Genomic DNA, 16734 nt, shown 5'->3' with positions numbered 1-16734 from the left:
CAACTATAATATCCTCGCGCTCTCACTATGCCAATTTCATCTTAATTTCTATCATTAGTCATCAAGTAGTTAAATACTTATTCAAGAAAGCATATCAATCAAAGTCAAAAACACATTCGCCATACTCCGTATGGTCTTTTAGCACAATAATGATGTTAGGGTTTTCACTACCCAATGGTCTTACACCAAATAATAACGATGTCATGGGTCTCACTACCCAATGGTCTTACACTAAATAATAACGATGTAATGGGTCTCACTACCTAATGGTCTTACACCAAAATATACAACACAATAGCATACATTCAATATTTATTTATCACACCTCTTTCTTTGCATCATCAATGTTTCTATCATCCAATAATCTAAAGATTCATGCAAAACTTATATTTCTATCATACCCACATCTCAACAAGCAAATACACATTTTAAATCACATTGTCAAGCAAGGTCTCCAACCTATGACTTTATACTAACATACTTCCATATTTAATGGGTTTAACTTGAGCTATTATAATATATGATGATAATAATGCTGCAGTCATTATTATGATTACATATTATAATACGCCTCAAGTGAAATTCGCTAAATACTTTCATATGTCACCAGAAACCAACTATCCACATAAGGCCAAGTCACGTCTATGGTTTAAGTCAAGGAATTCTTGTAATCATAAAATACCAAAATCCCCTAAACCACGACTCTGATAGCACTTGAAACGACAAAACTTGATTTAATGGAAAAATATGGATCTTTTTTTTTACATATATGCGTCGCATAGAAAGATTATAATCTAGTGAAAAATTATACATAAAATTTTATGCGATTTAATATGCGTCGCACAAAGCAAAGACGCCCCCGATATGCGCCGCATGGACCATATATGCGGTGCATAACAGAACCAAAAACTCATTTTAACACTTGACTCAACTTACAATTTTTTTAAACTCATTTTCAAAGCTTAAGACCACAACAATTTTGAGTTCAAACAAATACATTTACCAAAACTCGTTATAAAAAAAACGTACAAAAATTAGAAATTTCGGCATGACTTTTTCGTAAAATCTACATCAAAAACCTGTTACGGATAATGAGTTTTCAGAATACATTCAATCACGATCAATACATTACTATTACAAAATGACCTATTATAAATACCCAAAAATTCTTTGAATCTAACACTTTATGCAACAATAATTTTACCAAAACAATCAAATGTACCATGAGCCAATAGTTCAAAGGGGTCACTAAGGGTTCCATCATCAATACCATTTTACCGTGAATAAGGAATGCTTGAAGCTTTACAATTCAAACTCAATCTTTATGTTACTTAGCTTTGTTTCCACATCCGGGACAACCTATAAAAAGGGTAAACAACTAAAAAATAAGCAAAGCTTAGTGAATAATCTTGCATACCTTTATACACACGAAGGAGAGCAAAAACACAAAGGACTATCACATGTAGTCAATGGTATCGTCATACCATCACTTGCATACTCACATTTGCGCTAACACTCATCAAAACTTTTATGCACCCAACAAGAAACCCCCAAGTTGATTAATGTAACATCCCGAACTTTCTAGTTAATAGTTGACTTTAGTCGTTAAGTCAAAATTTCATGTCTGTTAAGTCTTTAAATGATTCAACGCGTCTATATGTTTAATATGCTTTAAATGCAAGGGTTTAATGCCTAAATGATTGATGTGTATAACTGTTTAAAAGGTATATTTAATGCCTTTAGATGTGTTTAAAGTGTTGTAAGTGTTCCCTATAGGTGTTTTCAGCTAATTATGAGCCATTTGGAAGTTCAGGGACTAATCTTGTCAAATGTGAAACTTCAAAAACGGGATTAAGGGTTTGGTAGCAGTCATTAGCCTCAAACTACACAAAATAATCAATTCTCTCTAAACCCTAACTACTCCATTGCCATAGTCAATTCCTTATTCGATTTCATTGTCGTTTGAGTGATTCGAGAGAGTTTTGATCAAGGTTTGCATCCCTTTTTGCTATCTCCAGGTAATTGATGATTAACCACATAGATTTCATGTCTTATGAGTCCTTTCAACCCATTGATTTCTGATCTTAGGGTTTGGGTTGGATTTAATTTTGTTTATAATCGTTTTTTGCTCATTACGAGTGTTAAATCGGTTGTATAGTGTTTGAAAATGATTCAACAATCAATAGGTGTTTTCAATGAGTCATTAAGGTCTTATTTTAAGTGTATTTGATGTTCATAAGAGTTGAAATCTGAAATCTGGGTAGTCTGGTCCACGATACCGCCGGTATGCACCATGGTACCTTCGTGACCACTAATTGGTATTTTGGTGCTGAACTGCGATACCGCCGGTATCCACCAAGGTACCTTCGTGACCACTGTAAGGTCTTTTGTTTGGGAACTCGACACCTTCGATATACACCACCATATTCACCCCGATATCATACATTAAAGTGTTCTAAAGTGTGTTTAAGTGTCTAGTTAACTCATACATCAATCCTTCTTATACTATAGGTTGTCGGGAATACTTGCAAAGCTCGGTAACTTACGTTATCATTTGTTGTACGCTTCTACAAGGTAAGATACACTACTTTGATACGCCGATGGTTGGACAAAAGCATGGTTTTCATATATTAACTTCCCTAATGATATCTTGATTGCTTATGGATATTCGGGGTTACATGGGAGGTGTTATGGGCTATGTAAATGACCATTGAGACCTGAAATGCAGTCCCAATGATATGTGATGTGATGTTATGTTATGTTATGAAATGACATGATATGTAATGTCTTGTGATGTATTGAAATGTGCATGATTGTATGGCTTGTTCATTTAGTTCACTAGACTTTTAATTTGCCATGTGACGTGCACGTTTAAGGGCCCAAGCGTAAAGATTTATATGTGATAAGTGTTTAGGTAGTGTAAACACCTAAACTATATGTGATGTGAAATCGAGCTCGTAAATTAGATGTGAAAGTGTTAAGCTTAACCTGTACTTGTACTTGCACTTGCCCGGCTGGTGCGTAGATGTGGTTGCTCGGGTGGCTCCTTGCAACATGGTCTTAGATGTGAAGAGTAATATGGGAGGTCTGACCAGCCCCACTTGTCATGAACATACGGATTACTCCTGGATTGGCTTGCCATTTCTTAACGACATTGATCGACAGCCGTAAGGTCTATTCATCTAGTCCGGTGTGACTTATGTTACACTTATAAAGATGTTAAGATGTTATATGTGATGATGCAAAAGATAATTAGGCACATTTAGGATGAATTATCATATATGAAAGATGTTTAATGCTATGTGAGATGAATTGTGATGATATGTGCCTTAATGATAAAATATTACTTTTATAAAGTTTTAATTGGACAAATGCTAATTCGTTAGCTAACACTTGTTTCTTGAAATGTGTTGCTCCCGCAGGTTTAGCAAGCTTGTGAGTGTTGAAGAATAAAAAGCGAGGCATGGGTAGATTGCTTGATGATGACAATAGTTTACCCTAGTGGCTGCTCATTTTAGACCTTTGAATTATGTTAAGATGTTTATGACTTGTATTGACTTATGATCGGTTGTTTTATGTTGGGCAATGGATGGATTTCCATTTAGACTTGTTTCAATGATATGCCGAGTAATACCATTTAATGAATAAACCAAACAGAATTTATTGGTTTGAACTTTTAAAAGTTTATTCCGTTTTCTTTGACGTCGTTCAGCGAAAAATTCCGGAAATCCTTATTTTTAAATGATGGGTGTTACAATTAAATTTCAAGAACCCTAACTTGTATTAAAGCAATTAACTCAATATAAAGAAAACCCTCAATTTTCTAAATTTCAAGAACTCCAATTCTTAAAGAAATTAAAATTAGGTTAAAGGAATCATTACCTTGATGGAGTAATTTACTAGAATAGAATTGAACAACTAGAAACAAAATTCTTTCTTCCTTCTTTTTCTTGTAAAAATTTAGCCCATACACCATGCTTGAAATGGTGATGTTGATTATCACTTGTAAGAGGAATTTGATGTAGATGGAAATAAGAATTAACAAGCTTGGAAGATTCAAGAATAAATAATGGATGAGAAAATAGAGATGAGTTTTGATAATAGAACAATGAGTATGGAGAATAGATGGCTGGGATCTCCTAAAGATGCTACGACCTTAATTGATTTTTGGTGGGTAAATACCCACTATTCATTAAAGTTTCAACTAAATTAACCACGTATCCAAAAACAAAGTACTAGGAAATTATTTTAATGTCAAAACTATGATAAAGGTTAATTTTCATTAGTCTAAAAATTTAGGATGTTACATATATATCGAAGAAGATGGAGCATGAGAATAACTTTAATAAGTTGTGTGAAGAAGATGGAGTGTATATATATTATATTGATATATGATAAATATGACATACAAAGATGATGTATGATGAGTAGAGGTGGCAAAATGTTCAGGTCGGGTCAGGTTGGGTGACGGGTCAAAATGGATCCGGGTCAAAACGGACAAATTTGAAAACGGGTCAAAACAGGTGCGAGACAAAACGTACCCGGATCAAATCGGACCGTTTTCAAAATAGCAAACCAAGCCCACACTAAGTATTGAGATGTTTCAATATTTAGTCTTTAAATTAATTTTATATTTCTACCTGATATCAGTTTTATATATTGTCACGCGACTTATAATTAGCATAATAGATAAATAGCTTTGATTATAACATTGTACTAATCACTGTGGCTTTGCTTTTGACAAATATAGTAAACATCTCAAAACTTAATTAACTTTTTTGTTTATCAGACAGATTAATAATAACTAATGATCATATTTGTATTGACCCTTTGTATTATATAACTTAAGTACCTAACTTAAACTTAATATGATAATAATTCATATAATTGAAAGAAAAAAAAACTTCTTTTCAAAAATAGAAATTCAAAATGTATAAGCTAATAAATTATATCAAAAACTGAATAAATAGGAAAGATCAATGGTACACTATTTATTCGTTATTAATATATTAGGATAAGTGCTCAGAAATGCAGTCAACTAATGCTCAAAAGTTATTGTGTGCACGAACTCTAGGCCAACTTTATTGTAATCAGGAAACTTGTTCAAGAGTCCTATAGCATGCAAAAGTGTCTAGGTAAAAAGTTAGCCAGTAAACAATTTGAGTTTGACCCGTTGACTGGATTTTATATATAATTAATAAAAATATGTATCAATCAGTTTTTCTATACAAATAACAAAGGTGAAGACTTTGCTTCATCATCATCCATGACCATACCGACGATCATCACAACATCCTATTAACAATTCCCACCCTCAACAATCGTGAAGACGAATTTGACCCAGTTCACGATCTTGGCTTCATTTCCGCCCATGATTACTTTTCAAGACGCAATCTTGATTGAAACCCACTTCCAATTGACCGCCAAAATCGGGTTAGTTTTGTAATCGATATGATTCATCAACGTGTTGAACAATCCCAATTCAATTCTGTTGTTATTCAAGGTAATGATAATCGTAATAATAGATTGATTCTGGGTTATGCGCCGGAAAAGAACAAAACTTCGTTGGAAAAACTTCTAAATCCAATATCTTTCACTTTTCTCCGAGTTAAGACTCGAAAATGACATCAAACCACTCACAATCAAATCGCGAACAAATCCTATCCAAAATAAAGCTGATTGAGACTCGCCGGAAAAGATGTCAGTTCGCCATAAGAATTAAAATGATGATAACTTTGTTGTTTCTACAAATTAAGACTTGAAATTTTCATCAAACTACTCCGAATTGAGTTCCGCACAAACCCTGCCCAACAATTGTTGTGATCTAGATCGCCGGAAAAAATGTCCGTTCGTCGGGAAAATTAAAACGATGATAACTTTGTTGTTTCTTCGATATAAAACTTGAAATTTTCACCAAATTACTCAGTGATGAATCCCGCACAAACCCTAACCAACGGTTTTCTGTTTTGACGTCGCCGGAAAATATGGAGTCTCGCCAGAAAACGAACCGTCAGTGAAACTTAACCAATCGAAGATTCAAAAACATCACTTGTGCTTCAGCTTCTTCAGATTAAGAGAAAAAGTGATGGAATTGATGGAGAGTATGGAGAGTTTTTGCATTTGCCTGGCAAATGCTTTCATGCTTTCAATGAAATTCGTAGATAAATTCAGGTTTTCTTTTGTTCTTATATATATATATATATACGTATATTTTTGAATTTGATTTATGAAGTTTTATTTTATGTTGGACTGTAGGTTGTGGCATTGTGAAAATGTGACAGAGAGAGTAGGAACTTGGAACTTGGAAGTCAATCTTCATTTTTCTTTGTGATATTGATTTACGTGGTAAGGATCGTGGGTTTGTTGATGTTAAATATTGGATGAAGATATTAAATCTGGGTTTGTGATATTGATTTGGAATTTGTCAATCCATGTGGAGGGGTAACCGGTTACTCATAAGCAAATTCCACTTTTAGTGTTACTATAACCATAACTTCAAGTTTCCTGAATACAATAAAACTGACCTAGAGTTCGTGCACACAATAACTTTTGAGCATTAATTGACTGCATTTCTGGGCACTTATCCATAATATATATTTTTTTGTGCCTAAAATAAAAGTAATTGTACCAATTTAATTGGAAATTAAAAATGTAAAGAAAATTAGTTTCCATACTGTAGATTCGCTGCCAGATCGTGCAAAATAATTGAGAAAGAAAAGGCTACCGACTTGTCGACTAAAAAATTACTAAATATAACTATATAAGATACTAACATTCATCACTCATGCACTTTCTTTGCCCGACCAGTTTGACCCGCCTACATATAGATAAAGTCTTTCCCAAATCCATTTAAACCCTCGTGAAAGTTACACTCACCCCAATATCATCCAATATATTCTTAAAAAGAGGATGAGTATGACCCGCATTCGTCCATCTGGGCATATATTGCTGGCTCTAATGATGAGGATGACTTTAATAACCTGTTTGTATTTTGTGAAACAACGTATCTATTATATTCAACTAGTTTATTTATAGCACTAATAAATAAATATGTAGTAACAAATTATCCAATTACTATTTTTTTATTTTAACAAACTGATTTTTAAATTTGTAACATTTGTTTGAATAATTTGAAGTAATGTATTCGTTTGAAATATAATATATTCTTTGCTTGCTTATTTAAATTCATTTTTGTTTATTATACTATGGGTTTAGATTAGTTTATTTTATGTAAAAGTAAAAAAAATATTATATTTTGATATAAAAATATGATGTGATATGATTCTTATTATGAATGTTATGTGGTTGTTGGCTGATGTTATATGGTGCTAAGGTAACACCAATGTATCACACCACCGTGATGGCGTGAACTACTATATTACTATATATATACACTAAAATGAAAAGTACGGGACTGCGTACTCTTCACAAACGTTCATTTTCTGGCCTTTTTTTTAATCCGTCATGGCATATATTTGTAATTCATGTAAACCTTTAAGGTCATAGTCATACAGTCATTTCCTATTGCACACTCACAGCCTCATGTTATTTTAAATTTTTTTTTATTTTCAACTTTTTTTTTTCTTTTTTTCTCTTCTTACCAACATATATATAAACATGCATAATATTTCAAGAACCGTCACCGTCGTCCATTACCGGTAACAAAAGCCACGAGAACCATAAATTTTAATTTATATGTATGAAACAAAATAAAAACACTTATATACAAAGAAAAAGAATACAAAAATCCTTAACGTTCATCTTTCATTTACTCTTTATTCATTGATTAGTATATTAATTAATTTTTACGGAATTTTTTAAGGGTTATTCTAAATTAAAAACAACTAATATTTGCATGACCAATGACCCGGTAATTACATAACCCTATGATGTAGTATTATTTTTAAAAGGTCTTTTAAATCACTTTTTATTCTCCGTACTGTAGTTTTAGTTTTATGATAGACTTCTGTAATGTACGTTTATTTTTATACGCATATATGACTGAACTTAAACACATTGTAAGTTTTACGTATCATTATGTTTCTCGGGTAACGTCTGGATTCAAAACCTAGTTACGAAGAAACTAAAGTGCTTGCACCATTTTGTTGAAAATAGTAATTTTGATGTTGATGTTGGTTAAGAATAAATAAAATAAAAATAATTGTGGTGGATAAGAACTTGTGTACCTTGTTAAGTTATAAAATGACAATAATAATCGCTGCATCCATCCATCACACTCGTAACGACACACTGGTAACAAATAACAATACAATTTCTTGTTTGGCATCCAAATATAATATTTCTCCCTACTTGTAGTAGGTAACCTTTTTCAGTCCATATATTTGTTGTTGCTTTTTTTTGGTTGTAAATAAATAAATAAATAAATAAATGGCGATTTCTTCTACTTGTTGTTCAAGGATGATGAATTTCCCAAACTCTGTTAGCCGTCCTCTTCAACAACCTGCAAAGGCATCATCCATTTCTTCCTTTTCCCTTTCCACTCGCTCCTTTCATTTCAACCTTAATTATAATAATAATAATAATCTATGTTTTCATAGAAATAGAAATGATCATAATTTGTTATTAGTTCCAGCAGGAGCTGCTTCTTCTTCAACACAAGGTAATCATTTCATTCATTAATCCCATCTTCTTCCTTTTAATTCAATTTCTGATATTATTATTAATTAATTAATTAATACTGGACCTAATCGAGGAATAGCTGGTAATGTTTGCAGTTACTTACATATTCAAATTTACATAATTAAATATATGTGTATTTGATAAATAACTTTTTATAAAATTATAATTTGCATCATTTTTTAAAAATAGAATCGAAAGGCGGTATAACTTAAATTTAAATATATAAGTATGTTGCTTGGGATAAATCAAGGTTTGTCTTTATATTTATATGATGATATATAGTATAAGAAATTCTGGAAAGAAAAAAAAAAAAAAAATCCTCAATATCACTCTTATATAATGCCTTTGTTGTCATTCATGTTGTGCTTATAAGCTGATGCTCACTCCGCGCATATATATATGTTTGACGATGCTCGCACTTATATATATAAGAAGGATAGTATAGGATTCATACGTAAGATAATTTTAAAAGTGTGGAACCGACACAAATCTGATAAAAGATTTATGTAGTCAAGACCACATTTTCTCTCATCGAATCATCGTCCGTTGCGTTCAAGTGATGCTTTCTTTGCAAAAGTGTACACATTTTTGTCAAGTTTTAACAAGTTAACGCGTTACTACCAAAAGTCCACAGCGCCCCGGTGATCATTGAAGATCTGTATGACCGAGTTCCTCCTTTTTCTTGGCTGTGCTAAATCTTTTAAATACATCTGCTCTTCAAGGTGAACGACATTGTGTAGATGGAAAAAATTGAAATGGAGGCAAGCAAAGTCGAAATCCAATAAGGTGTGTGCAACAATTTACCTGGCGAATTACTCTTCCCGCTAATGGATGGTACGTAAGTACGCTCTACACGTGCTCAGTTTCCGGTTGGCTTTCATCTCTTTCAACATGCATAACCAACTCATATCCAATATTATATTTTAGGTTATATCCACCGAAGAAGTATTCAATTTATTTCGGGCAGCCCTGCTATATACTAAAAACATGGCAACCACGTGTAAGTGGATTCATAGTATCGTTGTGTGTACGGCACATCATTGAGTTTAATGACACTACAACAGTGTCTAGATGTGCGTGGTTGTTTAAATCGGTAAGTTACTCCATCAGTTCATCATCATCGCCTAATTAAACAAGTATTGCTTTTTCAACCATCATCTAGTGTAAATTTTGTTTATCATGCTTGAAACATAGCCCCTTAATTCTCTTTACTTGCAATTCTGTCTCCGTCAACCATCGAAACCCTGTGTTGTCAATGTGGAGGCTCTGTGCCTCCCAATTTGTGTTGTATCCCCAATAGTTGTATAGGTCTGCTTCCGTTTGTTTGCCACCAGAGTTGTCCCACTTCTGTTCCACAAAGAGTTTTTTTTTGTCAGGTTGCTAAGGTCTAGTTTGTGAATAAGGTAGTCGGTCCCTAGTAAGCTGCTCTATCGTCGTTCCACATAGGGTGGCCGGTTCCGAATAGTGTTAGCATCATAAAAAACACATCTTCAAAAAATTCTTGTTACCATCCGTGAAAACGCTTCTCTTGTGGCTATTACTACAGTTCCTGCAATTACCATTCATGTTTCCAATCCGTTGGCTGTTATTGTTCCCACCTTTCCCCTGACTCAGACCCTGATCTCCGGCACCACCTTCATCTTTATCGTTTTTTCTTTATCATGGTCCAGCCCATCCATATACTCTGTAACGATGCATATCATGCAGATGTATCTTGCTGTTGGCTGTGTTCTGCTTCTAACGATAATTTCAAGAGTAATGTGACCTGTTGCTTAATCTTAGTCGTCTCTTTCTGCGTGTGTCTGGCTAGCCACATGATTCTGTTGTGAGTCGCACTAATTAGAGCTCGAATCTGAGAAACTTCTGTATCTATCTTCTCTTTCAAGGCTTTGATTTTCTTGTTGGCCATGATAACAGAAAAACTAACCACAAAAGCGTTGTTTTGAAGTTTTGGAACAGTAATGCAAGAACAGTCGCATATGAGTAGTGATGATTTGTCTGGAATCAAGGATCTGATACAATTATATTCGAGATGAAGGAAGTCTCCTAATTGGCAAAGACTCAAAACATGCATGACTTAACCCTAACCCTACTATAGTAGAGATTCCCTAGACACCATTAAATCTTGAATAACAAGTTGCTGCTGGACAAGCAAACAATTAAGAGGATAACTCAAAAGACTCTATTTAACTAAGCCCTCAACAATTCTAAAAATTTACCTAGCACTCCATAAAGCTTTATACTGGTGAATCATGTTATATTTAGGAAAGCACTAGGACAAGCCGTGAAACTACTCTTATTGTGATAGTATAGCTTAGGTAATCATAAATAATACATATATATATATATATATATATATATATATATATATATATGTATATATATATACACCCCTGGGTAAAGTTATTTTGAGAACCCTTTTTTTGCGAGAACTTTTGAGAACTTTTCAAATCAAGCCCAACCGATGATTGTTCTTTACATGAAAATTGTTTTTTGACTGTTTTCTGATTAACTTATGTGTAATTTTGAAGTTTATAATTGTGTGGAGGCACGGATTATCATCCGTTATACAATTATGTGGAGATTTGGATTCTTGATCACATGTGCACGAATATTGCTATGATCACATCTATGCAAGTCGATCACATGTAATCATAGCAATATTCGTGCACATGTGATCAAGAATCCAAATCTCCACATAATTGTATAACGGATGATAATCTATGCCTCCACATAATTAAAAACTTTAAAATTACACATAAGTTATTCAGAAATTAAAAGTCCATAAAACTAACATAGTGCATAACTAATTATCATCATTTAATTTTTAACAACACATTGATCCGTCAAAATCGAAAAAATCATGTTTTTTGTTTTGTGCATCCATCTTGGATGCATATTCATCAAAATGATGCATCCAACAAAAAACGTGATTTTTTCAATTTTGACGGATCAATGTGTTGTTAAACACTTAGATAATGATTATTAGTTATGCACTATGTCAGTTTTATGGACTTTTAAGTTTTAATGCATCAAAATGTAGTTTTTAAGTGTTCTCATTTGTTCTCATTTGATTGCCACCTATATATATATATATATATATATATCTAGAGTTTTCTCAGAAAGGGCTAAGAGTTTTAGCATATTCAAGCCAACGCCAACTGACCAGCCTATATTGCTGCTTATTTGGATGATTTTTGCCTTTTGAAGGTTTGTATTGATGATGATACATGGCATGTGAGTGGCACTTGCAATTACTGTTATTAGTATCATGAATTTTACTTTTCAGACTTCTCTAACCTTTCTAATTGTTGCTGTATGCATCTCTTCATTGTTTAGATGTTTTGAAATAACTTATTATTGTAACATGTATTTTAGGTTAAAAAAGGATACACATTATAACAGAATCGACTAAAGTTGGATACACACAATAGCAAAAACAAGCAAAGGTGGATACATACAATAGCTATATGGTCAAAGTTGACTACATACAATGGCAAAACAAACAATAGAGTTTAATACACACAATAGAGGTTGCAAGTTGGATGCATCAATTGTGATAAAAATAAAATATGAGTTTAATACACACAATTAAAGCTTTTAAAGTTGGATACAAACAATAGAACTTTTTAAAGCTGGATACACACAATAGCAATCCAAGCAAAGTTCAATACACTTTCATGCATTAATTTCCCTTTACAATAAACCCCTGTATCTAATAATTAAAAGTCATTGAATCTTGTAGCGGCACCTGCAACTGGAGGACTTGCACCTGCCATTGATTTGACCGATAATGCTTTGAAGCATTTAAACAAGATGAGGTCAGAAAAAAACGATGATTTATGCTTAAGAATTGGCGTGAAGCAAGGTGGATGTTCTGGCATGTCTTACACCATGGAATTTGAGAGCAAGGAAAACACAAGACCTGATGACACAGTTATGGAATACAATGGTTTTGTCATAGGTATGCTTCTATATTGTTTTAGTTATTACTATATGTAGAGAAAATGACTAGATGTGTCCAAATTGGCAGTTTTTGTATTGATCAAAATGGTACTTTTTGGTTCAGGTTGACCCAAATTACTGTTATTTATAATTGTGAAACTTTACAATAGGTGAGATTTGTACCTAGATTTGCCATTCAAGTGAAATGCCATATTAAGTTTATACTTTTTTACTTTTTAATTTCGATTTCCTGATTTTAGCAATATGATATGTCTGAATGAGATTTCAAAAAATAAAAAGGTAAGCATTTTTCAGGGTGGAGTAACAAGTATAATGGTTTTTGATGCATGATGTATTTCTTTAATTTCTAGTGTGATGTCTGGAATGTTGATGATATTTTTTTATGCTACTTGTGTAGTTTGTGATCCAAAGAGCCTTCTTTTCATATTCGGGATGCAATTAGACTTTAGTGACGCACTCATTGGAGGAGGATTTTCATTCAAAAACCCGAATGCTACTCAAACATGTGGTTGTGGTAAGTCGTTCAACGCATAGATTTGAAAGACTATGTACTTATAGACCATTTGGTTGTATTCGACATGTAACCAATATAATATCAGTAAAACTGGTTGTAAGTTCGACACTCATGAAACCCATATATAGTCTATTTGATGTTGTATTTTGCACATGAAGATCATCTTCACGGTTGAACCTATTGCACGGTTGAACCAATATAATATCAGTAAAACTGGTTGTAAGTTCGACACTCATGAAACCCATATATAGTCTATTTGATGTTGTATTTTGCACATGAAGATCATCTTCACGGTTGAACCTATTGCACTGAAACTGCTACATCAACGTATCTCAATATTATCGATAATTACCGAGATTGTCCATAATGTAAGTGTATTATTCATATTAACTCTGGTTGGCCAAAATTGTATTTGTTATGGTTTTTTGTTGCCTTAGATGACCAGACTGGACCGAACATATTTGTTATACCAGGAGTAATACCTTCTAATGAAATCAAACATCTCCATTTTAATTTAACTTTTTCATTCTTGAATCTAATTTAACACACCATAAAAACAACTGTTATCGTACTCTTTAGACCAGACTTGCAATCTATACTTTAACGATAATTTTATGACTCTTTCTTTCCTTTTCTTTTCAAGGTCTCGACTCTTTTTGTGTTGCTTTTTGCCTTGACTTTACATTATCACTGAGATAGAGTTTGATCTGTCGAAAACATAAAATACGAAATTTATAGACTTTTGACATTCTTTTTAAGATGCTTTTGAATCACAGAAAAATGGATTTCATATAAATATCATTTTGTTTAGGGTTTTCAGAAATTAAAAGGGCGTTTAGGATTGCATTTTATAAAGTGGTTTTTAAATTATTGTGTTTTGAAATCGTTAATCTGTGTTAAGTGTTTGAAGAAACATTAATATAAATCAATTATTTGCGTTTACCACGGGTGGAAACGCCATTTTCGAAAAGCCTGTTAGCACAAAACGTGAAAAATTGAATCCATTTATTTATAGTATATATAAACTTAATTATCGAGGTGTCATGTAGTCATCCACACGTTAATCCTCATATTACTTGAAAATTTAACGGTGATATGCAATGATACTTTCCAAATCTTTGGCAGCCTCCTTCAAGACATAGCTTTGCTCGAAACCGAGTCAAAATCGCACTGCCTCTTTAACTTATTTACAAACTTGGATTTGTTTATTTATTATATTGCTGTTTATTCATAATACGGAGTATAAGAATAAAACAGAACTATCAAAATGTTGGTAACTAGAACTTTAAACCGCACTTTACGCGGAGTCAAAAACATGTATCACTTCGCATGAATACACCATCAAACCTAGCATTCATGACATGCTTCATGACATTTGCGTGTGTCATCATTCCTCAGCAAACCAATAAACCCCATCAGCTCTTCTAAGTTTTAGTTCATTTACAGTGCCGATGCTGAAAAGGTTGTATGAACGATGAAATATCCGGAGCTTGTAACCACAATAATTCGGGGTTTTTTGGTACATATGTAACATTTAGAGATGCCATGGATGGATAAAATTACAAATATTAAGGGATGATTTTTTGGAAGAAAAGCAAAAAAGTTTGAGTTGTTATTGCATGAAACGGTGGAAGAGGCTATGCGAAATTTGGTTTAATATATAAGTCTGCATGGTTTGCATGTCCTGCACTCCTCTGCGAAAAGTCTAGGGAGATTTCTACATTTAAGGAGCTTTCTCACAATCTTCCTAAAATCCAATTTACTAACAACAAAGACAAGTGGATGTGGCAATTCAATGGTAAGTCATACTTTTCTGTTGCTCATATTAGATGTTGCTATGATCATTATCGAGTTACTAGTCACAGCAATTTAAAGACTCGATGGAATAGGCTTGTGCCTAAAAAAGTCAACATCTTCGCATGGAGACTTGGGAGAAATTGTCTCCTAAATTTCATTAATCTCTTTGTGAAAGGCATAGACATCAACACTTTTTCATGTGACTTTTGTTCGAGGGCTGTTGAGTTTTCTCAACATACTTTCGAGCAATGTAAGCTTGTCAATGATATGAAAGATCTTATATGTTCTTGGACCAAAATAGACATCCTCACTGATTCGATTGAAGGGACCTTGAAATGGTGTGACATCGTGTCTTAGTCAAAAAAGATATGCGAGCGATTTGAAGCCATTATTTTCATTTGGTTGTGGCACATTTGGAAAGCAAGAAACAACAAACTTTATAATGACAAGACCGAGACTAGTAAGGGTATCGTTAATTCTATCGTTGCAACATCCTATCTTTGGATTCATTATCGTGACAGGAAGTCCAAGGCGACATGGGAAGATTGGATCGCGAATCCGTTCATTGAGTAAATGTGTCTTACTTTGATTAGTTATTTTTCCTTGGAACTTGTTTGGAGTTGCAACAAAAATATCGTGAAGTGAAAACCGGTGGCTTGACTGTACGAACCCAAACCTTTTTAAACAAAATCGTATAAAAATTTTTTTTTTTTTAAATGCCCACTGCGGCACAGTGAGGCAAAACACCTCCACTGCGGCGCAGTGGAAAACTTCGGCAGAAAATGAAAGGAGGCTCACTGCGGCGCAGTGAGGCACCACACACCCACTGCGGCGGAGTGGTTTTCCTCGGCAACAATTACCCATAAGCCCACTGCGGCGCGGTGAGTTAAGACAGGCTCCCACTGCGGCGCAATGGAGCTACCTGCAGCAGACTTTTGTACAAAAATCAGGTTTTCCCTGCACTTGACTCTTTTTGTTAAAACCAAAACACCATTTCAACTTCAACATCTCCAAATACCAAAACATGACCTTTAAAGCATATAAATCACCCATACATGAAATCATTCCTTTTTACAAGACTTATGACTACAAAATTCCACAAGCGGGTCGATAACCCTACTTGGGTAATTGTCAAGTTAGTTACAAATTCTACCATTACTAACGTTTCTAACGCAACTACAACCTTTCAAAAGTTCATCCAAAATAATTTGACCAAATAACATGTATCATAAGCCAATGGGTACCAAAGGGATCATCTACCCAAATTATCCAATATGCCAACCTTCCAAATGGCAAGAGCTTCCAATTCTAACTTCACTCGATTGCTTCCTTACCTTTGCTACTACCAACTCCTATAAAAGAGTTAAACAACTAAAACATAAGCAACGCTTAGTGAATGCATACACATATAATCATAATCATGTCATTTCAACTTTGTGCATCAAGCACCATATAAGCCTAGCAAGCTAGCCTTTTCACACATTTCAAACAACATACATTCATTTTCAACATGGCCATGAATAATTTGGCTAGTAGGAATTTACCCACCTACTAGCTCTTACAAACGAATTGACTAATAGGAATTTACCCACCTACTAGCTCTTACAAACAATTTGACTAGTAGGAATTTACCCACCTACTAGTTCTAACAAACAACTATCAAATGGGTCATAGGAATTTACCCACCTATGACCTCTAGTAACAAGAACATGATTATATGCATATACACTCACCTCAAACTTGGCTACTTGACACAATAAGGCTACAAGTTCAACAATTTATTCTTCAACACCTATACAAGAATAATCACATATCAT

General features: G+C 33.6%; 1 protein-coding gene across 1 annotated transcript; it reads left to right on the top strand.

The window, feature by feature from the left end:
- Positions 1-8240: 8240 nt before the first annotated feature.
- On the top strand, positions 8241-13396 carry LOC122580160 (uncharacterized protein slr1417). The gene is made up of 3 exons (XM_043752432.1): positions 8241-8620; positions 12386-12604; positions 13004-13396. Exons 1-3 carry the CDS (start codon positions 8389-8391, stop codon positions 13138-13140), a joined length of 588 nt encoding a protein of 195 aa, XP_043608367.1. The 5' UTR covers positions 8241-8388; the 3' UTR covers positions 13141-13396.
- Positions 13397-16734: the final 3338 nt, after the last annotated feature.

This window comes from Erigeron canadensis, chromosome 8 (assembly GCF_010389155.1).
Source record: "Erigeron canadensis isolate Cc75 chromosome 8, C_canadensis_v1, whole genome shotgun sequence".
Lineage (NCBI taxonomy): Eukaryota > Viridiplantae > Streptophyta > Magnoliopsida > Asterales > Asteraceae > Erigeron > Erigeron canadensis.
The sequence above is the reverse complement of the archived record's forward strand: the minus strand, read 5'-3'. Positions and strand labels throughout refer to the sequence as shown.

Coding starts and splice junctions, on each gene's coding strand:
- LOC122580160 (XM_043752432.1), top strand. CDS start 8,389: ATGGCGATTTCTTCTACTTGTTGTTCAAGGATGATGAATTTCCCAAAC. Junction 8,621..12,385: donor TGCTTCTTCTTCAACACAAG/GTAATCATTTCA, acceptor TGAATCTTGTAG/CGGCACCTGCAACTGGAGGA. Junction 12,605..13,003: donor ATACAATGGTTTTGTCATAG/GTATGCTTCTAT, acceptor CTACTTGTGTAG/TTTGTGATCCAAAGAGCCTT.